The 26,634-nt window shown below is 45.2% G+C and overlaps 1 protein-coding gene across 2 annotated transcripts in view; it reads left to right on the top strand.

The window, feature by feature from the left end:
- The window catches only part of LOC122941328 (zinc finger protein 2-like), a 35,707-nt gene that overhangs the window by 3,216 nt on the left and 5,857 nt on the right, over positions 1–26,634 (top strand). For both annotated transcript variants that reach the window (XM_044298460.1, XM_044298461.1), the window contains exons 3-4: positions 22,268–22,456; positions 22,595–22,715. In XM_044298460.1, coding sequence (XP_044154395.1) covers positions 22,268–22,456; positions 22,595–22,715 — 310 coding nt within the window. The remainder of the gene's footprint in view (positions 1–22,267; positions 22,457–22,594; positions 22,716–26,634) is intronic.

The raw sequence follows: 26,634 nt of genomic DNA, 5'->3' as shown, positions 1-26,634 counted from the left end.
ATGGCACGGGGGAGTGATGGCTGCTGCGCTGTCTGTGACCGGCCGGGAGCTCCTCCTACTGGTAAGTGACAGGTCTGTGCGGCGCATTGCTTAATGATCTGTCACTTACCAGTAGGAGGAGCTCCGGTCGGTCACAGACAGCGCAGCAGCCAGCAGGTAAGTATGATGCTTCTACTATTGCTAAGTAACCATGGCAACCAGGACTGGAGTAGTGTCCTGGTTGCCATGGTTACCGATCTGAGCCCCAGCGATTAAACTGGGACTCCGATCGGAACTCCGCTGCCACCAATGATCGGGAGGGGGGGGGCCGCACTGGCCACCAATGAAATTAAAACTGGAGAGGGAGGGGGGGGGTCTATCCCCTGCTGCCTGGCAGCCCCTGATCTCTTACAGGGGGCTATGATATTACCAATTATGATATTGCTGCACCTGAGGGGTTAATTGTGCTGATCACAGCCCCCTGTAAGAGATCGGGTGCTGCCAGGCAGCAGGGGGCAGTCATGTACACAGTTCGTAGTATATTCTAACTAGAAGCGTCCCCATCACTATGGGAACGCCTCTGTGTTAGAATATACTGTCGGATCTGAGTTTTCACGAAGTAAAAACTCAACTCTGAAAAAGCTTTTATGCAGATGGATCTTCGGATCCGTCTGTATGAAAGTAACCTACGGCCACGGATCACGGACACGGATGCCAATCTTGTGTGCATCCGTGTTCTTTCACGGACCCATTGACTTGAATGGGTCCGTGAACCATTGTCCGTCCAAAAAATAGGACAGGTCATATTTTTTTGACGGACAGGATACACGGATCACGGAGGCGGATGACAAACGGTGCATTTTCCGAGTTTTCAACGGACCCATTGAAAGTCAACGGGTCCGCAAAAAATCACGGAAAATGGAACAACGGCCACGGGTGCACACAACGGTCGTGTGCATGAGGCCTTAAGCGAATCGAGCTTCGGATCACAAATCCAAAGTCAATTTGTTCAAACACCTCAGGGTTCATTTGTTAAACTGGTGTAAAGTAGAATTGGCTTATTGGCCACCGCAACCATTCAGATTCCACCTTTTATTTTCCAAAGGAGCTGTGAAAAATGAAAGGCGAATTCCGATTAGTAGTTATGGGCAACTAAGCCAGTTCTACTTTACACCAGTTCGACAAATGAACCCTGAAGTGTTTGAACAAATTGAGTTTGGATTTATGATCCGAAGCTCGATTCGCTTAACACTAACGATTACCAATTTTTGCCAATTATTTTTTTCTGTGAACTTTTATACTTTTTGGCAGTATTTTTTTGTGGTACATATAACTTATTGATTAACTTGTAGTATTATTATTATTATTATTATTATTATTATTATTATTATTTAGGAGTGGTAATAGAAATAAAGGCAGCCCGCCATAATTTTTTGCACTTTAAATTTACAACATTTACTGTGCCGCATAACTAGCGAGTTACTTTCATTCTCTGGGTCAGTATGGTCACTGCGATGCCAAATATGAATATTTTTTTGGGCAATAATATCACTTATGCAAAAACCATGGTTTTTATGTTGCCACAATCTAAGAGCCATACTTTAATTTTCCTGCCAATGTACCCATGTACAGGCTTAATTTTTTTTTTTGTGGGATAAGATGTAGTTTTGATTGATACCATTCTGGGGTACATAGAACTTGAAGGGAACCTGTCACCTCTACTATGCTACTGTCACGGAAGGTGTTACAGAAAACTAGAAGACACAAATGAAGATCTGACTGACCTGATCCAAAACTAAGGAACCAAAGGGTAAGCCCTGTAACAGCCCTAGCTCTCTACCTTACTGCTCAGCCTATGCAAAAATCTCAATGGTAGAAAATTGCATACCCTCGTTCCTCGACTGTATGACACCTGAACACCCTATAATAGTGAGGGGACACGACCACCGGCTCCCTGCACTTAATACGGAGGGAGTCAGGGTCACCTAGGATCAAGCAAACAGGAAAACGCAAATAAATGAACAGACTTATCTGTAGAAGCATCAGTTGTAGCATCCAGCATGCACACACTCCAGGAAGTTGTATAAACCGCAAAGTGATGCAGTATGGGAGGGGATTTAAAGGGATGCAATCAGTGCAACTAGATGACAGCTGAGAGAGGGAAACGAGATGACAAAATGAAAGCAAAACAAAAGAACCTCAAGCAGGAGGTTCGGAAGAACGTCTGTCAGAGCTTCTCAGATGTCTGGCGGTGACAGTACCCCTCCTTCTACGAGTGGACTCCGGACACTCAGAGCCCACTTTCTCAGGATGGGACCTATGGAAAGCCCTGATGAGACGAGTGGCCTTAATGTCCGTCACTGGGACCCACATCCTCTTCTCAGAACCATAACCCTCCCAATGAACGAGGTACTGGAGAGAACCGCGGACAACACGAGAATCCACAATCCTAGAGACCTGAAATTCAAGATTACCATCAACCACAATCGGAGGAGGAGGCAAAGAGGAGGGTACAATGGGTTGGACATAAGGTTTTAATAGGGACTTATGAAAAACATTATGGATCTTCCAAGTCTGAGGAAGATCAAGACGGTAGGCAACAGGATTGATGACGGACAAGATTTTGTATGGCCCAATAAACTTAGGACCCAACTTCCAGGAGGGAACCTTCAATTTGATATTCTTAGTAGACAACCATACCAGATCACCAACATTCAGGTCCGGACCAGGCACACGTCTCTTATCCGCCACACGCTTATATCTCTCACTCATGCTCTTTAGATTATCCTGAATCTTTTGCCAAATAGATAACAAAGACGAGGAGAATCTCTCCTCATCAGGTAAACCAGAAGACCCCTCTCCAGAGAATGTCCCAAACTGCGTATGAATCCCATAAGCACCAAAAAATGGTGACTTATCAGAGGACTCCTGACAACGGTTATTTAAAGCAAACTCAGCAAGGGAGAGAAAAGAACACCAATCCTCCTGATTCTCCGCCACAAAACAGCGCAGATATGTCTCGAGATTCTGATTGACGCGCTCCGTCTGGCCATTCGACTGTGGGTGGAAAACAGAAGAGAATGACAACCGAACCCCCAAGCGAGAACAGAAAGCCTTCCAGAATCTGGAAACAAACTGCGTGCCCCTATCAGAGACTATGTCTGAAGGAATACCATGCAATTTGACAATGTGATCAATAAATGCCTGTGCCAGCGTCTTAGCATTGGGCAACCCAGGAAAAGGAATGAAATGCGCCATTTTGCTAAAACGGTCCACCACCACCAGAATCACTGTCTTCCCCGAGGAACGAGGCAGGTCCGTAATGAAGTCCATGGACAGATGTGTCCAAGGACAGGAAGGAATAGGTAACGGGAGGAGAGGAAAAACCCTCAACCGACTTACGAAGCGCTGGCCACCAGAATCTCCGAGCGATGAGATCCATTGTGGTTCTACCCCCCCCGGGTGCCCAGCAAGAACAGTATTGTGGTGCTCCTTAAAAACCTTGTGTCTTAAAGCGAGAGGCACAAACAACCCTCCCAGGAGGACAAAGATCAGGAGCCTCTGCCTGGGCTGCCTGAACCTCCCGGAAAACAACGTGACGGGGCATCCGCCTTCACATTCTTAACCCCAGGGCGGAACGTGACAACAAAATTAAACCTTGAAAAAAACAAAGACCATCTGGCCTGTCTCGGGTTCAGACGCTTGGCTGACTCCAAGTAGGCCAGATTCTGGTCGGTAAACACGGTAATAGGGTGTCTGGCTCCCTCTAGCCAATGGCACCATTCCTTAAAAGCTAACTTGATGGCCAACAACTCCCTATCTCCCACATCATAATTTCTCTCTGCGGAGGAGAGTTTCTTCGAGAAAAAGGCACACGGTCGCCATTTGGCAGGAGAGGGACCCTGAGACAAGACCGAACCCACACCCACCTCAGAAGCGTCCACCTCAACTATGAAGGGCAGAGAGATATCAGGTTGTACCAAGATGGGAGCGGAAGCAAAACTCTCCTTGATACTAGAAAAGGCCTTACGCGCCTCTACCGACCAGGAGGAAAAATCTACCCCCTTTCTAGTCATATCAGTGAGTGTTTTAACAACAGAGGAATAATTCAAAATTAACTTCCTGTAAAACCCAAAAAACGCATCAGCGCCTTCTGATTCTCAGGAAGCTCCTACTCAAGCACAGCGCGGACCTTCTCGGGGTACATGCGAAAACCAGAAGCGGAGAGAAGAAACCCCAGAAATTGAATTTCTGGAACCGCAAACACACATTTTTCCAGTTTAGCGTACAATTTATTCTCCCGCAGGATGAGCAAGACCTGGCGTAGGTGGTGCTTATGAGTTTTGAAATCAGGAGGAAAAAAATCAAAATGTCATCTAGATACACTAGTACAAATTTCCCCATTAAATGATAAAAAATGCTGTTCACAAAATGCTGAAAGGCAGCTGGAGCATTCATCAAACCAAAAGGCATAACCAAATTCTCAAAATGACCCTCAGGGGTATTGAAGGCCGTCTTCCATTTGTCTCCTTCTCTGACCCTGACCAGGTTGTATGCCCCTCTTAGATCCAACTTGGAAAAAACTTTAGCCCCAACAATCTGGTTAAACAGGTCCGGGATAAGAGGAAGCGGATAAGGGTCACGAATTGTGATACTGTTCAGCTCCCTGAAATCCAGACATGGTCTTAAAGAGGACCTTTCACTAGTTTAAAAAGTTAAAACGAACTATATCAGTGGGCAGAGCGGCGCCCAGGGGTCCCCCTGCACTTACTAGTATGTCTGGGCGCCGCTCCGTTCGCCCGGTATAGGCTCCGGTGTCTGCAGCTCCCTCTGTTGTACTGGGCGGAGTTTTCGTATTAGGGTTGTCCCTTGCTGTAGCGCTGGCCAATCGCAGCGCACAGCTCATAGCCTGTGAGTCCCAGGCTATGAGCTGTGCGCTGCGATTTGCCAGCGCTGCAGCAAGGGACACGCCTAATACAAAAACTCCGCCCAGTACAACAGAGGGAGCTGCAGACATCGGAGCCTATACCGGGCGAACGGAGCAGCGCCCAGACATACTAGTAAGTGCAGGGGGACCCCTGGGCGCCGCTCTGCCCACTGATATAGTTAGTTTTTACTTTTTAAACTAGTGAAAGGTCCTCTTTAAAGAACCATCTTTTTTCTTAACAAAGAAAAAACCAGTGGCAACAGGTGACTTCGAGGGTCGTATGTGTCCCTTTCTCAGGCTCTCAGAGATATATAAGCACGCATAGCAACCCTTTCAGGTTGGGAGAGATTGTATAGGCAGCTTGGCGCCTGGGATGAAATTAATAGGGCAATCGTACTCCCTGTGAGGGGGCAGCTCCTGAACACCACTCTCAGAAAACACATCCGAAAATTCAGAGAGAAAAGATGGTACAGTCTTAGTAGAAACCTCTGCAACAGATGTCGTGAGGCAATGATCTCTGCAAAAGTCACTCCAACAATTTATTTGCCTCGCTTGCCAATCAATGGTGGGGTTATGCTTAGTGAGCCAGGGTAGCCCCAACACTAGAGGAGTAGGCAACCCGCTTGGGACGAAACATGACACATCCTCTACATGAGTATCACTCACAATCAAACGGATATTGTGAACTATGCCCTTTAGCAATTTCTGAGAAAGTGGAGCAGAATCAATAGCAAAAACAGGTATATCCTTTCCCAAAGTGCATACCTGGAAACCATGTGTTATAGCAAATTGATTATCAATGAGATTGATAGCTGCTCCACTATCTACAAAAATCTCACAAAAAATGTTCTTGCTCTCTAGCGCCACCCTGGCAGGTAGGACAAAACGGGAACTACAAGCAAACGGAAAACCTTCAATTTCCGCATCAACTTTGCCAATAGTAACAGATGGAACATTTTTAGAGGATTTTTTTCTTTTTGTTTCTTTATTACTCTCAAAAAACTGCCTGAATCTCCTAGAGGAACAAACATTTGCCAAATGATTTATACCTCCACAACAGAAACAAACCATCCTGTGAGAGCTGAATCTTCTATTGTCAGAGGCAAGCAAACCGAGCTGCATAGGCTCCTGCTCAGAGGGGATTGAGAGAGACTGAGACCCCTGCGCACTGAATGAGACCGTCGCACTGTCCTTGGACTGAGTATGACAGGAAGGAGTGATCTCTCCTCTCTCTCTAAGACGCCTGTCAATACGAACGGCCCGAGACATGGCAGTGTCCAAGGAGGTAGGTCTCTCATGAAAGGCAAATGCATCATTCAATCCCTCTGAAGGACCATGGCAAAATTGACTTCGGAGTTCAGCATCATTCCAACCAGTATCAGCTGCCCATCTCCGAAATTCTGAACAGTATATCTCTGCGGACTGTTTACCCTGGCATAAAAGACGTAGTCTAGACTCAGCCAGAGCAATACGATCCGGATCATCATATATCTGACCCAGGGCTAAAAAAAAATTCATCCACTGAATGAAGGGGCCGTGCCCCCACCAGCAGCGGAAAGGCCCAAGACTGAGCGTTATCCCTGAGCAGCGAGATGATGATCCCCACCCTCTGCTCCTCATCACCAGAGGAATGGGGAAGTAGGCGAAAATGGAGTTTGCAAGCCTCTCTAAAACGAACAAAATTCTCACTACCCCCGGAGAATGTATCCGGGAGCGAGATCTTAGGCTCAGAACAAACTCCATGAACGCAAGCTGAACCGGTCACCTGAAACTGAGATACAGTTTTACGGAGATCTGCTACCTCTAATGAAAGACCCTGCATGTGTTCAGTCAAAAGTGAAACCGGATCCATGCTTGAGACACAAATGAAGATCTGACTGACTTGATCCAAAACTAAGGAACCAAAGGGTAAGCCCTGTAACAGCCCTAGCTCTCTCCCTTACTGCTCAGCCTATGAAAAAATCTCAATGGTAGAAAATTGCATACCCTCGTTCCTCGACTGTATGACACCTGAACACCCTATAATAGTGAGGGGACACGACCACCGTCTCTCTACACCTAATGCGGAGGGAGTCAGGGTCACCTAGGATCAAGCAAACAGGAAAACATAAATAAATGAACAGACTTATCTGTAGAAGCATCAGTTGTAGCATCCAGCATGCACACACTCCAGGAAGTTGTATAAACCGCAAAGTGATGCGGTATGGGAGGGGATTTAAAGGGATGCAATCAGTGCAACTAGATGACAGCTGAGAGAGGGAAACGAGATGACAAAACGAAAGCAAAACAAAAGAACCTCAAGCAGGAGCTTCTCAGATGTCTGGCGGTGACAGCTACCCTCACTGAGCGTTTCTAAATGTTCATTGTGTTACCCTAAACATATAAATTACACTTTTAATTTCATTTGCAGACAAATTCAATAAGTATTATGCATTTTTGTACTTCCCGCCTTTTATGCAAATTAACATAAGAGTCATTTTCAAGCTCTGAGTTATCTCAAGTTAATTTGCATATGTATCAAATCGTTTTTTTACACAATAAAAGCACACAGAGCTATGGGGACTGGGTATTGCGGATGTGCTAGCGGCCATCTAGCTACCCATGTCCTCAGCTCTATACCCAAAATCCCGGTGACAGGTTCCCTTTACTGATTAAAGAGGATGTGCAGGCCATACATATTGATGACCTATCGTCAGGATAGATCATCAATATCTGATTGGCGGGGTCTCACACTTAGCACCCCCCGCCGATCATTACACTACGTGTCTTCTCCTTTGGAGCAGTGGCATAGTGTAATTACAAGTGCTTGCTCCATTCAAGTGAATGGAGCGAGAATTTGTCATTACATTGCACCACTGAAACTGAGACGATGGGCAGTGTAATGAACAGGAAGCAGTGCTCACATGGAGCGCCGCCTCCTCTTCAAACAGCTGATTAGTCGGGGTTCCAGGTGTTGGACTGCTGCCGATCAAATATTGATGACCTATATCCTGACAATAGTTCATCAATATGTATTGCCTGCACAAGCCTTGTAACATTTTTTTGGGGTAGTATAAGAAAAAAAAAAACTGTTTAATTATTTTTCGTTGTTCACGGACTTCCTTAACCCCTTCACGCATTTGGATGTAACTGTACGTCCAAATCGCAAGTAACTTACTGCATTTGGCTGTGACGTCCAATCTGCTTACCGGTGCTGTGACACTATAAAGTGTTACAGTCCCGGAGTCTCCGCTCTCCCCGAGAGCAGAGACACAGGGAAGCCGGCAAGGGACCAGTCAGAGTGGTCCCTTGCCAGCAATCACTCTGATAGGTTAGTCTGCAGAGAATAGCCAATCGGAGCGCTTCATTGAGAAAATGCCGATTAAATCAGGTATGTCTGCCTCTGTTCCCCTGATGAGTACAGGCCTCCCATATACCTCCTGATGCCCTCTTCTGCTCTGTGCATTGCCGGCTATAATGTCGGCGGCTCAGGAACGGAGCTGCCGCCATCAGCAGAGTGTCATCTGTAACTTACAGCTACCTCTCTCTTCCATCGGGCCGCTGCTGCGATGGCAGCAGCCCCGTGGTTTCCATGGCAACCGGACGCCCTACAATGGCGTCTGGGCTGCCATGTACCAAAGGGCTTGTTCACACGACCGTGTGAAGCCCCTGCCCGTGCTGTGGACTGCAAATTGCGGTCTGCAATGCACGGGCACTGACCGTGGCTCAGCCACTTGGGGATCGCGTACCCTTTCACTTGAACAGAACCCCAGGAAGCACTCCGTAGTGTTCCGTTCCATACTGTGATGCATCTGTGATGCGAAATGCACACGGAACGGTGCCCGTGTATTGTAGATCCGCAAAATGTTTTCCGCAATACGGCAGCGGGCAACACACGTTCGTGTGAATGAGCCCTAAGGCTGATCAGACCCTGAGGGTCTGATCAGCTTTAGTATAAGTGTAGCACGACTATACAGTGTATTACAATAGATGAATATTGGAATGCACTGCATAGCCATCAGGCCCACTGGATCTTCAAGATCCAAAAGGGACTTGATTTAAAAAAAAGTGTAAAGAAAAAAAATAAAAAAAAATAAATGTCATATCAAATCCATTCATTTATATTTCATAAAAAAAAAATAATAATAATAAACTTCACATATTTGGTATCACCGTGTCCGTAACGACCTGATCTGTAAAAGTATCATGTTACTAATTCAGCGCGGTGAATTAAAAAAATAATTTAATAAACAATGATGGAATTGCTGTTTTTGTCACCTCAACTCCCAAAAAAAAATAAACAAGTGATCAAAAAGTCGTATATACCCTAAAATTATACTAATAAAAACTACAACCAGTCCCCGCAAAAAAAACAAGCCCCCCACACTACATTGGTGAAAAAATAAAAATGTTATGGACTTTAGTATATGATGATGCCAAATAGCATTGATTTGTAACATAAAAATGATTTTATGCTGAAAAAAGTAGTAAAACATAAAAATTTCATAACCCCATCAACCTACAGAATAAAATTATTAAATCCTATTTACTGCAAAAAGAACCTCATAAAAAATAAAAAAAACACTGACAGAATTGCCATTTTTGCCCACTTCACCTTCACAATTTTTTTTATAAAAATTGATCAAAAACACCCTAAAATAATACCAAATGATACCAACAACAAAAACAAGCCCCCACACACAGCTACATTGGTGAAAAAATTAAAATGTTATGGCTAGGGATGAGCGAACTCGAACTGTATAGTTCGGGTTCGTACCGAATTTTGGGGTGTCCGTGACACGGACCCGAACCCGGACATTTTCGTAAAAGTCCGGGTTCGGGTTCGGTGTTCGTCGCTTTCTTCGCGCTTTTGTGACGCTTTCTTGGCGCTTTTTGAAAGGCTGCAAAGCAGCCAATCAACAAGCGTCATACTACTTGCCCCAAGAGGCCATCACAGCCATGCCTACTATTGGCATGGCTGTGATTGGCCAGAGCACCATGTGACCCAGCCTCTATTTAAGCTGGAGTCACATAGCGCCGCCCGTCACTCTGCTCTGATTAGCGTAGGGAGAGGTTGCGGCTGCGACAGTAGGGCGAGATTAGGCAGATTAACTCCTCCAAAGGACTTGATTAACTGATCGATCTGCAGCTGTGGATCATTGAGCTGCTGATCCTCAATTGCTCACTGTTTTTAGGCTGCACAGACCGTTTGTCAGTCTCATTTTTCTGGGGTGATCGGCGGCCATTTTGTGTCTTGTGGTGCGCCAGCACAAGCTGCGACCAAGTGCATTTAACCCTCAATGGTGTGGTTGTTTTTTGGCTAAAGCCTACATCAGGGTGAAGCTGTCACACCAAGTGCATTTAACCAGCAATAGTCTGTTCATTTTTTGGCCATATACAAAATCAGGGGCAAGCTGCGCCTGTCACCAAGTGCATTTAACCCTCAATGGTGTGGTTGTTTTTTGGCTAAAGCCTACATCAGGGTGAAGCTGTCACACCAAGTGCATTTAACCAGCAATAGTCTGTTCATTTTTTGGCCATATACAAAATCAGGGGCAAGCTGCGCCTGTCACCAAGTGCATTTAACCCTCAATGGTGTGGTTGTTTTTTGGCTAAAGCCTACATCAGGGTGAAGCTGTCACACCAAGTGCATTTAACCAGCAATAGTCTGTTCATTTTTTGGCCATATCCCAGTCTAATTCTGTCACTAAATCCATACCGGTCACCCAGCGCCTAAATACTAGGCCTCAAATTTATATCCAGCTAAATCTGTCCCTAGTGCTGTAGCTGGGCGAGTTATTTAGTGTCCGTTCAAGCACATTTCTTGTTCTGGGTTGAAATACAATTCCCAATTTAGCAATTTCATAATTTAGTGGTTCCTGCTATATCAGAGCTCTTTGAAATCTATCCCAAAAAGGGTATATAATATTGAAGGTGCACATAGGGTCATTCAGAGTAACTTCACACACACCCGCTACTGTGTATTTCCAAGTCTAATTCTGTCACTAAATCCATACCGGTGACCCAGCGCCTAAATACTAGGCCTCAAATTTAATTCCCTCTAAATCTCTCGTTACCCACCGCTGTACTGTTGTTGCTGGGCAAGATATTTAGTGTCCGTCAAAGCACATTTTTTGTTCTGGGTTGAAGTACAATTCCCAATTTAGCAATTTCATAATTTAGTGGTTTCTGCTATATCAGAGCTATTTGAAATCTATCCCTAAAAGGGTATATAATATTGAAGGTGCACATAGGGTCATTCAGAATAACTTCACACACACGCTTCTGTGCATTTCCAAGTCTAATTCTGTCACTAAATCCATACCGGTGACCCAGCGCCTAAATACTAGGCCTCAAATTTAAATCCCTCTAAATCTCTCGTTACCCACCACTGTACTGTTGTTGCTGGGCAAGATATTTAGTGTCCGTCAAAGCACATTTTTTGTTCTGGGTTGAAGTACAATTCCCAATTTAGCAATTTCATAATTTAGTGGTTTCTGCTATATCAGAGCTATTTGAAATCTATCCCTAAAAGGGTATATAATATTGAAGGTGCACATAGGGTCATTCAGAATAACTTCACACACACGCTTCTGTGCATTTCCAAGTCTAATTCTGTCACTAAATCCATACCGGTGACCCAGCGCCTAAATACTAGGCCTCAAATTTAAATCCCTCTAAATCTCTCGTTACCCACCGCTGTACTGTTGTTGCTGGGCAAGATATTTAGTGTCCGTCAAAGCACATTTTTTGTTCTGGGTTGAAGTACAATTCCCAATTTAGCAATTTCATAATTTAGTGGTTTCTGCTATATCAGAGCTATTTGAAATCTATCCCTAAAAGGGTATATAATATTGAAGGTGCACATAGGGTCATTCAGAATAACTTCACACACACGCTTCTGTGCATTTCCAAGTCTAATTCTGTCACTAAATCCATACCGGTGACCCAGCGCCTAAATACTAGGCCTCAAATTTAAATCCCTCTAAATCTCTCGTTACCCACCGCTGTACTGTTGTTGCTGGGCAAGATATTTAGTGTCCGTCAAAGCACATTTTTTGTTCTGGGTTGAAGTACAATTCCCAATTTAGCAATTTCATAATTTAGTGGTTTCTGCTATATCAGAGCTATTTGAAATCTATCCCTAAAAGGGTATATAATATTGAAGGTGCACATAGGGTCATTCAGAATAACTTCACACACACCCGCTACTGTGTATTTCCAAGTCTAATTCTGTCACTAAATCCATACCGGTGACCCAGCGCCTAAATACTAGGCCTCAAATTTAATTCCCTCTAAATCTCTCGTTACCCACCGCTGTACTGTTGTTGCTGGGCAAGATATTTAGTGTCCGTCAAAGCACATTTTTTGTTCTGGGTTGAAGTACAATTCCCAATTTAGCAATTTCATAATTTAGTGGTTTCTGCTATATCAGAGCTATTTGAAATCTATCCCTAAAAGGGTATATAATATTGAAGGTGCACATAGGGTCATTCAGAATAACTTCACACACACGCTTCTGTGCATTTCCAAGTCTAATTCTGTCACTAAATCCATACCGGTGACCCAGCGCCTAAATACTAGGCCTCAAATTTAAATCCCTCTAAATCTCTCGTTACCCACCACTGTACTGTTGTTGCTGGGCAAGATATTTAGTGTCCGTCAAAGCACATTTTTTGTTCTGGGTTGAAGTACAATTCCCAATTTAGCAATTTCATAATTTAGTGGTTTCTGCTATATCAGAGCTATTTGAAATCTATCCCTAAAAGGGTATATAATATTGAAGGTGCACATAGGGTCATTCAGAATAACTTCACACACACGCTTCTGTGCATTTCCAAGTCTAATTCTGTCACTAAATCCATACCGGTGACCCAGCGCCTAAATACTAGGCCTCAAATTTAAATCCCTCTAAATCTCTCGTTACCCACCGCTGTACTGTTGTTGCTGGGCAAGATATTTAGTGTCCGTCAAAGCACATTTTTTGTTCTGGGTTGAAGTACAATTCCCAATTTAGCAATTTCATAATTTAGTGGTTTCTGCTATATCAGAGCTATTTGAAATCTATCCCTAAAAGGGTATATAATATTGAAGGTGCACATAGGGTCATTCAGAATAACTTCACACACACGCTTCTGTGCATTTCCAAGTCTAATTCTGTCACTAAATCCATACCGGTGACCCAGCGCCTAAATACTAGGCCTCAAATTTAAATCCCTCTAAATCTCTCGTTACCCACCGCTGTACTGTTGTTGCTGGGCAAGATATTTAGTGTCCGTCAAAGCACATTTTTTGTTCTGGGTTGAAGTACAATTCCCAATTTAGCAATTTCATAATTTAGTGGTTTCTGCTATATCAGAGCTATTTGAAATCTATCCCTAAAAGGGTATATAATATTGAAGGTGCACATAGGGTCATTCAGAATAACTTCACACACACCGCTACTGTGTATTTCCAAGTCTAATTCTGTCACTAAATCCATACCGGTGACCCAGCGCCTAAATACTAGGCCTCAAATTTAATTCCCTCTAAATCTCTCGTTACCCACCGCTGTACTGTTGTTGCTGGGCAAGATATTTAGTGTCCGTCAAAGCACATTTTTTGTTCTGGGTTGAAGTACAATTCCCAATTTAGCAATTTCATAATTTAGTGGTTTCTGCTATATCAGAGCTATTTGAAATCTATCCCTAAAAGGGTATATAATATTGAAGGTGCACATAGGGTCATTCAGAATAACTTCACACACACGCTTCTGTGCATTTCCAAGTCTAATTCTGTCACTAAATCCATACCGGTGACCCAGCGCCTAAATACTAGGCCTCAAATTTAAATCCCTCTAAATCTCTCGTTACCCACCACTGTACTGTTGTTGCTGGGCAAGATATTTAGTGTCCGTCAAAGCACATTTTTTGTTCTGGGTTGAAGTACAATTCCCAATTTAGCAATTTCATAATTTAGTGGTTTCTGCTATATCAGAGCTATTTGAAATCTATCCCTAAAAGGGTATATAATATTGAAGGTGCACATAGGGTCATTCAGAATAACTTCACACACACGCTTCTGTGCATTTCCAAGTCTAATTCTGTCACTAAATCCATACCGGTGACCCAGCGCCTAAATACTAGGCCTCAAATTTAAATCCCTCTAAATCTCTCGTTACCCACCGCTGTACTGTTGTTGCTGGGCAAGATATTTAGTGTCCGTCAAAGCACATTTTTTGTTCTGGGTTGAAGTACAATTCCCAATTTAGCAATTTCATAATTTAGTGGTTTCTGCTATATCAGAGCTATTTGAAATCTATCCCTAAAAGGGTATATAATATTGAAGGTGCACATAGGGTCATTCAGAATAACTTCACACACACGCTTCTGTGCATTTCCAAGTCTAATTCTGTCACTAAATCCATACCGGTGACCCAGCGCCTAAATACTAGGCCTCAAATTTAAATCCCTCTAAATCTCTCGTTACCCACCGCTGTACTGTTGTTGCTGGGCAAGATATTTAGTGTCCGTCAAAGCACATTTTTTGTTCTGGGTTGAAGTACAATTCCCAATTTAGCAATTTCATAATTTAGTGGTTTCTGCTATATCAGAGCTATTTGAAATCTATCCCTAAAAGGGTATATAATATTGAAGGTGCACATAGGGTCATTCAGAATAACTTCACACACACGCTTCTGTGCATTTCCAAGTCTAATTCTGTCACTAAATCCATACCGGTCACCCAGCGCCTAAATACTAGGCCTCAAATTTATATCCCGCTGAATTTGAATACAATACATTGGGCCAAATAATATATTTGTTGTTGTGGTGAACCATAACAATGAGAAAAACATCTAGTAAGGGACGCGGACGTGGACATGGTCGTGGTGGTGTTAGTGGACCCTCTGGTGCTGGGAGAGGACGTGGCCGTTCTGCCACATCCACACGTCCTAGTGTACCAACTACCTCAGGTCCCAGTAGCCGCCAGAATTTACAGCGATATATGGTGGGGCCCAATGCCGTTCTAAGGATGGTAAGGCCTGAGCAGGTACAGGCATTAGTCAATTGGGTGGCCGACAGTGGATCCAGCACGTTCACATTATCTCCCACCCAGTCTTCTGCAGAAAGCGCACAGATGGCGCCTGAAAACCAACCCCATCAGTCTGTCACATCACCCCCATGCATACCAGGGAAACTGTCTCAGCCTCAAGTTATGCAGCAGTCTCTTATGCTGTTTGAAGACTCCGCTGGCAGGGTTTCCCAAGGGCATCCACCTAGCCCTTCCCCAGCGGTGAAAGACATAGAATGCACTGACGCACAACCACTTATGTTTCCTGATGATGAGGACATGGGAATACCACCTCAGCATGTCTCTGATGATGACGAAACACAGGTGCCAACTGCTGCGTCTTTCTGCAGTGTGCAGACTGAACAGGAGGTCAGGGATCAAGACTGGGTGGAAGACGATGCAGGGGACGATGAGGTCCTAGACCCCACATGGAATGAAGGTCGTGCCACTGACTTTCACAGTTCGGAGGAAGAGGCAGTGGTGAGACCGAGCCAACAGCGTAGCAAAAGAGGGAGCAGTGGGCAAAAGCAGAACACCCGCCGCCAAGAGACTCCGCCTGCTACTGACCGCCGCCATCTGGGACCGAGCACCCCAAAGGCAGCTTCAAGGAGTTCCCTGGCATGGCACTTCTTCAAACAATGTGCTGACGACAAGACCCGAGTGGTTTGCACGCTGTGCCATCAGAGCCTGAAGCGAGGCATTAACGTTCTGAACCTGAGCACAACCTGCATGACCAGGCACCTGCATGCAAAGCATGAACTGCAGTGGAGTAAACACCTTAAAACCAAGGAAGTCACTCAGGCTCCCCCTGCTACCTCTTCTGCTGCTGCCGCCTCGGCCTATTCTGCTGCTGCCGCCTCGGCCTCTTCCTCCGCCTCTGGAGGAACGTTGGCACCTGCCGCCCAGCAAACAGGGGATGTACCACCAACACCACCACCACCACCTCCGTCACCAAGCGTCTCAACCATGTCACACGCCAGCGTTCAGCTCTCCATCTCACAAACATTTGATAGAAAGCGTAAATTCCCACCTAGCCACCCTCGATCCCTGGCCCTGAATGCCAGCATTTCTAAACTACTGGCCTATGAAATGCTGTCATTTAGGCTGGTGGACACAGACAGCTTCAAACAGCTCATGTCGCTTGCTGTCCCACAGTATGTTGTTCCCAGCCGGCACTACTTCTCCAAGAGAGCCGTGCCTTCCCTGCACAACCAAGTATCCCATAAAATCAAGTGTGCACTGCGCAACGCCATCTGTAGCAAGGTCCACCTAACCACAGATACGTGGACCAGTAAGCACGGCCAGGGACGCTATATCTCCCTAACTGCACACTGGGTAAATGTAGTGGCAGCTGGGCCCCAGGCGGAGAGCTGTTTGGCGCACGTCCTGCCGCCGCCAAGGATCGCAGGGCAACATTCTTTGCCTCCTGTTGCCACCTCCTCCTTCTCGGCTTCCTCCTCCTCTTCTTCCACCTGCTCATCCAGTCAGCCACACACCTTCACCACCAACTTCAGCACAGCCCGGGGTAAACGTCAGCAGGCCATTCTGAAACTCATATGTTTGGGGGACAGGCCCCACACCGCACAGGAGTTGTGGCGGGGTATTGAACAACAGACCGACGAGTGGTTGCTGCCGGTGAGCCTCAAGCCCGGCCTGGTGGTGTGTGATAATGGGCGAAATCTCGTTGCAGCTCTGGGACTAGCCAATTTGACGCACATCCCTTGCTTGGCGCATGTGCTGAATTTGGTGGTGCAGAAGTTCATTCACAACTACCCCGACATGTCAGAGCTGCTGCATAAAGTGCGGGCCGTCTGTTCGCGCTTCCGGCGTTCACATCCTGCCGCTGCTCGCCTGTCTGCGCTACAGCGTAACTTCGGCCTTCCCGCTCACCGCCTCATATGCGACGTGCCCACCAGGTGGAACTCCACCTTGCACATGCTGGACAGACTGTGCGAGCAGCAGCAGGCCATAGTGGAGTTTCAGCTGCAGCACGCACGGGTCAGTCGCACTACAGAACAGCACCACTTCACCACCAATGACTGGGCCTCCATGCGAGACCTGTGTGCCCTGTTGCGCTGTTTCGAGTACTCCACCAACATGGCCAGTGGCGATGACACCGTTATCAGCGTTACAATACCACTTCTATGTCTCCTTGAGAAAACACTTAGGGCGATGATGGAACAGGAGGTGGCCCAGGAGGAGGAGGAGGAGGATGAGGAAGAGGGGTCATTTTTAGCACTTTCAGGCCAGTCTCTTCGAAGTGACTCAGAGGGAGGTTTTTTGCAACAGCAGAGGCCAGGTACAAATGTGGCCAGCCAGGGCCCACTACTGGAGGACGAGGAGGACGAGGATGAGGAGGAGGTGGAGGAGGATGAGGATGAAGCATGGTCACAGCGGGGTGGCACCCAACGCAGCTCGGGTCCATCACTGGTGCGTGGCTGGGGGGAAAGGCAGGACGATGACGATACGCCTCCCACAGAGGACAGCTTGTCCTTACCCCTGGGCAGCCTGGCACACATGAGCGACTACATGCTGCAGTGCCTGCGCAACGACAGCAGAGTTGCCCACATTTTAACCTGTGCGGACTACTGGGTTGCCACCCTGCTGGATCCACGCTACAAAGACAATGTGCCCACCTTACTTCCTGCACTGGAGCGTGATAGGAAGATGCGCGAGTACAAGCGCACGTTGGTAGACGCGCTACTGAGAGCATTCCCAAATGTCACAGGGGAACAAGTGGAAGCCCAAGGCCAAGGCAGAGGAGGAGCAAGAGGTCGCCAAGGCAGCTGTGTCACGGCCAGCTCCTCTGAGGGCAGGGTTAGCATGGCAGAGATGTGGAAAACTTTTGTCAACACGCCACAGCTAACTGCACCACCACCTGATACGCAACGTGTTAGCAGGAGGCAACATTTCACTAACATGGTGGAACAGTACGTGTGCACACCCCTCCACGTACTGACTGATGGTTCGGCCCCATTCAACTTCTGGGTCTCTAAATTGTCCACGTGGCCAGAGCTAGCCTTTTATGCCTTGGAGGTGCTGGCCTGCCCGGCAGCCAGCGTTTTGTCTGAACGTGTATTCAGCACGGCAGGGGGCGTCATTACAGACAAACGCAGCCGCCTGTCTACAGCCAATGTGGACAAGCTGACGTTCATAAAAATGAACCAGGCATGGATCCCACAGGACCTGTCCGTCCCTTGTCCAGATTAGACATTAACTACCTCCCCATAACCATATATTATTGGACTCCAGGGCACTTCCTCATTCAATCCTATTTTTATTTTCATTTTACCATTATATTGCGATGCTACCCAAAGTTGAATGAACCTCTCCTCTGCCTGTGTGCTAGGCCTAAATATATGCCAATGGACTGTTGCAGTGGTGGCTGACATGAAGCCTGATTCTCTGCTATGACATGCAGACTAATTCTCTGCTGACATGAAGCCAGATTGTCTGTTACGGGACCTCTCTCCTCTGCCTGGGTGCTGGGCCTAAATTTATGACCATGGACTGTTGCAGTGGTGGCTGACGTGAAGCCTGATTCTCTGCTATGACATGCAGACTGATTCTCTGCTGACATGAAGCCAGATCGTCTGTTACGGGACCTCTCTGCTCTGCCTGTGTGCTAGGCCTAAATATATGCCAATGGACTGTTGCAGTGGTGGGTGACGTGAAGCCTCATTCTCTGCTATGACATGCAGACTGATTCTCTGCTGACATGAAGCCAGATTGTCTGTTACGGGACCTCTCTGCTCTGCCTGTGTGCTAGGCCTAAATATATGCCAATGGACTGTTGCAGTGGTGGGTGACGTGAAGCCTCATTCTCTGCTATGACATGCAGACTGATTCTCTGCTGTCATGAAGCCAGATTGTCTGTTACGGGACCTCTCTGCTCTGCCTGTGTGCTAGGCCTAAATATATGCCAATGGACTGTTGCAGTGGTGGGTGACGTGAAGCCTCATTCTCTGCTATGACATGCAGACTGATTCTCTGCTGACATGAAGCCAGATTCTCTGTTACGGGACCTCTCTCCTCTGCCTGTGTGTGTGCTGGGCCTAAATATATGCCAATGGACTGTTGCAGTGGTGGCTGACGTGAAGCCTCATTCTCTGCTATGACATGCAGACTAATTCTCTGCTGACATGAAGACAGATTCTCTGTTACGGGACCTCCCTCCTCTGCCTGGGTGCTGGGCCTAAATATATGCCAATGGACTGTTGCAGTGGTGGCTGACGTGAAGCCTCATTCTCTGCTATGACATGCAGACTAATTCTCTGCTGACATGAAGACAGATTCTCTGTTACGGGACCTCTCTCCTCTGCCTGGGTGCCGGGGCCTAAATATCTGAGAATGGACTGTTCCAGTGGTGGGTGACGGGAAGCCAGATTCTCTGCTATGGAACCTCTCTCCAATTGATTTTGGTTAATTTTTATTTATTTAATTTTTATTTTAATTCATTTCCCTATCCACATTTGTTTGCAGGGGATTTACCTACATGTTGCTGCCTTTTGCAGCCCTCTAGCTCTTTCCTGGGCTGTTTTACAGCCTTTTTAGTGCCGAAAAGTTCGGGTCCCCATTGACTTCAATGGGGTTCGGGTTCGGGACGAAGTTCGGATCGGGTTCGGATCCCGAACCCGAACATTTCCGGGATGTTCGGCCGAACTTCTCGAACCCGAACATCCAGGTGTTCGCTCAACTCTAGTTATGGCCCCTAAAAACAATTTCAGAATGCTACATGTTTGAAAATCCTGATGCCGCTCCTCCCCTTCTGAGTGCTGACGTGCCCCCAAACAGCAGCAGATTACGACCCCATGTATGTTGTTGCCCTATTCAGAAAAAAATTGTGGGGTGCATTTTCTCTTGTTACCCCTTGTGAAAATAAAAAAAACAAATGTGGCACTATAGCAACATTATATTGGAAATAAAAGTTAAATTTTTTCATATGTTTCTAAATTCTATGAAATGCTTTTTGGGTCAAAACATTAACTTCACCCCTTGATTTCTACCTTGAGGGGTGTAGTTGGGTCTCACTTTTTGGGGTTTTCTTTCTAGGGGTACCTCAGGGTCTCTTCAAATGTGACATTGCACCTGAAAACCTTTCCTTCTGCGCCCTGCCGTGTGTCCGTACAGCAGTTTACGACCACATATGGGACGTTTCCGTAAACCGCAGAATCGGGGTAATATTTCCCCTCAATTTGCTTTAATTCTTGTGGAACAACTAAAGGGTTTTGAATAACTTGAGGGGTGTCGTTTCTAAAATGGGGTAATTTATGGCTGGTTTCTACTATGTAAGTCCCACAAAGTGACTTCATAACTGAACCAGTCCTTAAAAAAGTTGGTTTGGGCAATTTTCTTAAAAATTAGCTTCTAAACTTCTAAGCCGTCTAACTTCTTAAAAAAAAAAAAAATGTCATTCAAGGTACTTTCACTCTAGTGGCGAGCTGTTTCGGCGGGTGAACAGCCTGTCTGATCTGTCCTGCCGCTAGTTCACGTGCGCTTCCGGACTGCCGCTCGGTCCCCATTGCATGCAGTACTTTTAGCCCGGCTGCCGCTGGGCGTGCGCTACAGTGTTGCCGCAGGAATTTCGCCCCCGCCTCATTATAGTCAATGGGGACGAAGTGGCAGTCTGGGGGCACACGTGAACTAGCGGCAGGACCGATCCGACATGCTGTTCACTCGCGGAAACAGCCTACCGGAGTCCCCTGCCGCTAGTGTGAAACTAGCCTCACAAAATTATGCCAACATAAAGTAGACATATGGGAAATGTAAAGTTATAACTATTTTATAAAGTATCACTATCCGTCTTAAAAGCAGAGAAATTCTAATTTTGAAAATAGTGAATTTTTCCAAATTTTATGCAACTTTTGGATTTTTTTTATGCATAAAGGTAAAACGTATCAACTTAAATTTACCACTAACATGAAGTATGATGTGTCACGAAAACAATCTCAGAATTGCTTGGATAAGCAAAAGCGTTCCAAAGTTATTACCAGATAAACTGACATGTCAGATTTGAAAAATGGAGCTCCAGCATTTGATCCAAACTGGCTGTTGCGTGAATGGGTTAAATAACTATCTTTTATTGTATGCCTTGTGGAGAAAAAATGTTTAGTTACTCTTTAATATTACTTCTACTAAACTTTGCATTCCTATATTAGTGCTTTTTTTTTTTTTTTTCTTAACCCCTTACTGCCATCGCCAGTTTTCGCCAATTTATAACATGGCAATTGAAATGTGTAATGCGTTGAAAATAATATATTAGCATTTCTAGGATGGGGTGGAAAAGCAGGTTCTCTGTTTGCATAGACACATGGCTGTAGGTAACTGGTTTAACCCCTTCCCTGTTCCTGACACGTGCCACCCATTTACAGTGTGACGTGCTGATCAGGCAGGCACAGAAGCTGTGCTTGCCCAGTCAGCGGCAGGCTCCCGACTGTTACTGCCAGCATCAGTGAAAACTCTGATGCTGGTGGATTAAAGGGATTTTCACAGTATGAACATGCAGTATTGGTTTTAGATGTTTGGTCATCTCTTGTAACAGAAAATAAATTTATAATGAAAAATAAACATTTTCCAAATTTTTTTTTTAAATGTAACTATTGTATCTGTCATCTAATTACACAAAAGAAAGATCTAAGGATAAGGTCCTCCAAATAGGTCATCATTATCAGATTAGCAGGGGTCCAACTCCCATCAGACCAGCCGATCAACTGCTTGAAGGGGTTGCAACACTCACTCTTTTAAATGAAGGCTACAAACATTTGCACCATCGCTACAAAGAAACTTTGAAGAGGAGGCAGCACGAGCGCCGCAGGCCCGTCGCCCAGTCAAACAGCTGATTTTCAGAGGTTCTGGTGTTGATCTGATATTGATGACTTATCTGGAGGATATGTTATCAATATTACACCACTACACAACCCCTTTTAAAGTACTGGAAAATCCACTTAAATAAATGTCAGTCCATAATAATCTGCATAAGCCCTTTTAATGTTGATGATTTATCATCAGGATAAGCCTTAAGTATCTGATCAGTGAGAGTGTGCCACCACACACACCCACCCCACTTCCCGATCTGCAGCTCTGTCTGCTTCTCTACTGAAGTGTATGGGAGCAGAGCTGCAGTAATCAGTGCCCTCCACTACAGAAATGGAACAACGTCTGTCATCATAGCTACTGCAAAAAGGTTGATTGGTGGGAGTGCGGGAAGTTGGACCCGTGCCAGTTAGATATCAATGGCCTGTCATGGCGATAGACCACCAATATTAAAGTACCATAAAACCTTTTAATAAAATCTGACATGTGTGTGTATATATATACGTACTTGAATTTTAGGACTATGGGCCTGTAGGCAACTCCAGTGACCCAATGAAAGCCAACAGACATCCTTGTTCATCAAAAGGATGGGACAAGAGCCAGATCTCCATCACAGAGCCTCCATCTCACTCACAGATCATTAAGAGAAACCAGGAGAAGACAATTCTAGAACTCACCAACAAGATCATTTTGCTGCTGACTGGAGAGGTGAGCGCTCCTGGGAATGTTGAAAGGTTAGAATGTAATGTTAAAGCTATGGATACCTTTGGGGTGGCATGTTTTTATCGCATTCTACTCATTTCAGGCTAAAAATAATTATTTCAGTCTGTTATTATTATATGTCAGGTTTCTGTTCGGTGTCAGGATGTCACTGTCCATTTTTCCATGGAGGAGTGGGAGTATTTAGAAGAGCACAAGGACCTCTACAAGGAGGTTATGAAGACTCGCCTACCCCTCAAATCGCCGGGTAAGTGAAAACTATTTTATTTTTCCAAACTGGTGTCATCCAATGTGACCACAGGGCACCTAGATCCACATAATTAAATTTTTTTTTTTAAATCTCTGGATTGTGAATCTTACCATGTGTCCCTGGCTTTGCTTAATTGCAAAAGTTTTTATACCGCTTTCATGTTCAGAAATAAATAACTGCACGTTTTCACGAAATGAAACACCCTGCCTAAAATTAAACAGATGTGGAAAAATACTGCGAAGTAAGGAAAACTTAAAAAAGAAAAAAAAAAGTGTTAATAAAAGTTCTATAGCTGCACACCATCCCAGACACACTGGATGAAGTTGAGATCAGGGCTCTATGGGGGCCATACCATCACCATCACTTCCAGTCTCCGTTCTACTTTTTGCTGAAAATAGTTCCTAATGACAGTGGCTGTATTTTTGGGGGTCATTGTCCTGCTGCAGAATACATTTGGAGAACATCTGAGTTGCATGATGAATAGGTATGTGCCTGAATTTCTTAACACTGAGGACATGATTAATCCTGACCACGTTAAGAACGGTAGATGCAGTGTTGGCCCAAGGAAACTTAGTACGTAGATGAAAAACACATCATGGTTAATTCCCTTAAAAGTCTGAAATCAAGATATATATATATATATATAGGTTTACTTCTCTGTGGATAATCTCTACTTTTATATAGCATAAAGTAATTCTATTCTGTGCCCTTATATCAGTATTTGCCCCATGATATCAGTATATGGAGTGGTCTGTTCTATTATTGTAGTCCTTAAACCTCATCCCACCCTGCCTTGTGTTGTAAATGTCTGGTGTAGCGTAGGGTTGGGCAATGTAAAAAATATTCCCACATAACGATATTAACTATATTGCTCTTATACATTATAATGTCACCTTGATGCACCCATACAGTATACAGTAATATTTCCTTGTTGCCCCACCAAGAATAGTGTTCCCGTTCCCCCCGATCTTTTGGAGCAGAAGATAGGGCATGTGCCCTGCCTCTCCATTACTTCTTTATGGGAATGCTGTAAATGGCAGCGACCAGCTATCTACAATATACAAAATGGGATATACTAGTGGAAAACCCTGATAAATGATTTGTTCAGAGTGCGCCCATCATAAGTGCACACTGGAACATAGCAGCTGTTAAACAGTGTCTGGTCTCCTAGCTCCAGGGGTTTTAAGCCAGTAGATGCTATTTCCAATGAGCTAACGGACCTGAGATGACGGTATGCACATGTGACAAGACTTTCCTGTGGGCAGAGCAATGCTGGGAAGTTTGCTAGATCGTGTGTTGGTTTCCCTGGTTTCTGGACAGCTGCTGGAGATATCTACACTGTGTGTACATGGCCTACTTTTTGTAATGTGCTCTGGATGTTTTAGAAGCGGCCAGCACTGTCAAGTAAGGGTTCTACAGTTTGTTTTAACTGATCTATCCTCTGGATAGATCATCAGCATCTGATCGGCGGGGTCACCCTGGGACCCCTGCTGATCAGCTGTTTGAGAAGGCAGCGGCGCTTCAGCAGTGCCGCACCCTTCTCACTGTTTACCGCAGGGCAAGTGACGTCACGACTTGTATCAACTGGCCTGGGCGGGGCTAAGCTCCATTCAAGTGATACTAGTCGTGACGTCACTGGGTCTGCGGTAAACAGCGAGAAGGCCGCAGCTCTGCTGGAGTGCCGCTGCCTTATCAAATAGCCGATGAGATGCTGATGATCTATCCAGAGGATTGATCATCAGTTAAAACAAACTGTAGAACCCCTTTAAAGGCCATGTACACCTTTTGGTGGCAGTTTTTTTTCCATTATTGCATTGTACTCATTTTGAGCTAACAATAATTTTTTTAAATTGGTCTTTATTAAAAATTATTCGGCATTTTCCATTCACAGCTTTGAGTTTACAGTATCTACTAGCAGGATCTGTATTTTCTCTCTGCTTCGTCAGGCACGGAGCTGACGGGCTCCTTATCTCTGATCTCTGACCTTATAAACGCTCATTAAAGCTCTATGCTTATCTTACTGATAAGGGCTCATGCACACAAATGTATTTTCTTTCCATGACTGTTCAGTTTTTCTCTTCGTCCTATGACAGCACCTGGAGAGAGGATCCTCGCCCAGGACAGGAAACCCACAGATATTTAAGAAGGAGGGGTCTCTCCATTCCTCAGTGGTTTTCCTCTTCTGGGAGAGGATTTCCTGTCTGCTGGGGAGTAGTTTCTCTCCAAGTTAACTCTCCAGCTGGGCTGGGGAGCGCTCCCTGAAGACTACGGAAGGGGTGGCATACCTGGAGCCTCCTGTGGATTACTCCTTTTTTTTTCTTCTTGCCTAACGCAATTAGTGGGCACGGTCAGGCAGGGGATAGGAGCGCAGGTGTTTGCGGAGAAAAGAGCCTTCCATCCATAGTATCGTAAGACCGCAGTGAGCAGGAAGCAAGCTCTCGTTATACTTCTTCTCCTAGTGCGCCAGAGTGCGAGAGATTTGAATTTCCAGCTGGATTTAAAGACCAGACCAGATCCAAGGTGTACAGTGGACCTCTGACAGCATGGAAGACGCTGGAGAGGCACAGAAGGACCCGTCTAAACCTGCCCTTTTGGTATGGTTGGAGGGTATGTACGGCAGGGGGGTCTGTCCCCGCTTTTTGTTTTCCTTGACATGTGGGTTTATTATGGCATATTGTCTTTTAGGATAAACCCAGGAAGGTGTCAGCTAAGACAAAACATAAGAAATGTGGAATTTGTGGCAGCTATGATAACGAATGAGCGGAAGAATCCGGACAAACATAGTTTTATTCCGTAGTCCGTTAAACGCAAATACCCCTTTGACGCAGCAGATTTAGTACACTGGGACCGCGCACCGAAAATCGATGTGCCAATTGCTAAAGTTTCACGCAGATCATCTTTGCACTTGGATGATCTAGGGCAGCTTAAAGACGCCATGGACAGGAGAGCAGATAGCTTCCTAAGGCAAACACTGGAATCAACAGGGGCTTCTCTTAAACCTAACATAGCAGCCACTTGTAATGCTAGGGCCCTTATTTTATGGGTTAAACAGCTAGAAGACCAATTTAGGGATAAGACTCCTAGAGACCAGTTATTAGAAGCCATCCCTGTTATTGCCAAAGCAGCTGACTTTCTTGCAGATACTTCCGCCGATGCAGTTAGACTGTCTGCTCGTTCATCTTCCCTGGCTAATTTGGCTCGTAGAGCCCTTGGCTTAAGAATTGGTCAGGGGACGTGGCGTCTAAAAATAGAATGTGTAATATTCCAAGTGAAGGAAAATACTTGTTTGGGTCTGCCTTAGATGATATTCTTCAGAAAGCAGGAGATAGGAGGAAAGGGTTTCCCTCTTCCTTTCGTAAGCAAGATCCTTCCTTTAGCCAGAATAGAAGATTCTTAGTTACAGAAAAGAGCCTGAGTAAGAGAGATTCCAAGTGGAAATTTTCTTCTTCCAAATCTAAAGGACTTTTGGACTTTCTCCCAGCCTGGTCAAAAATTACCAAGAGTACTTGGATTCTTCAGTCCCTGCAGGAAGGACTCAAACTGGAATTCAAGTGTCTTCCCCCAGAAACATTATTAATATTATTTTTTTACAGAAGTAGGCCCGAGTGGGGCTCTAGAAAGAGAGGTAGAGAAGCTAATTTTAAAAGGTGCAATTATCTCTTGTCCTCCATCAGAAGACGGTATGTGGTTCTACTCCAGCCTTTTTCTTGTAAAGAAACCAAATGGAGATGTCACGACCATCATAAATTCAAAGGGATTAAACAAGTTCTTAGTGTACAGAAATTTCAAAATGAAGATAATGAAGTCAGTAGTGGACCTCCTATACAAGGACTGTTATATGGTAGTCCTGGACATCAGGGACGCATATTATCATCTCCCAATATACCCAGCTCCCCAGAAATTCTTAAGAGTGGCA

Source organism: Bufo gargarizans, chromosome 6 (genome assembly GCF_014858855.1).
Source record: "Bufo gargarizans isolate SCDJY-AF-19 chromosome 6, ASM1485885v1, whole genome shotgun sequence".
Classification (NCBI taxonomy): Eukaryota; Metazoa; Chordata; class Amphibia; order Anura; family Bufonidae; genus Bufo; species Bufo gargarizans.
Note: the sequence above shows the minus strand (reverse complement) of the source record. Positions and strands in the feature narration are given on the sequence as shown.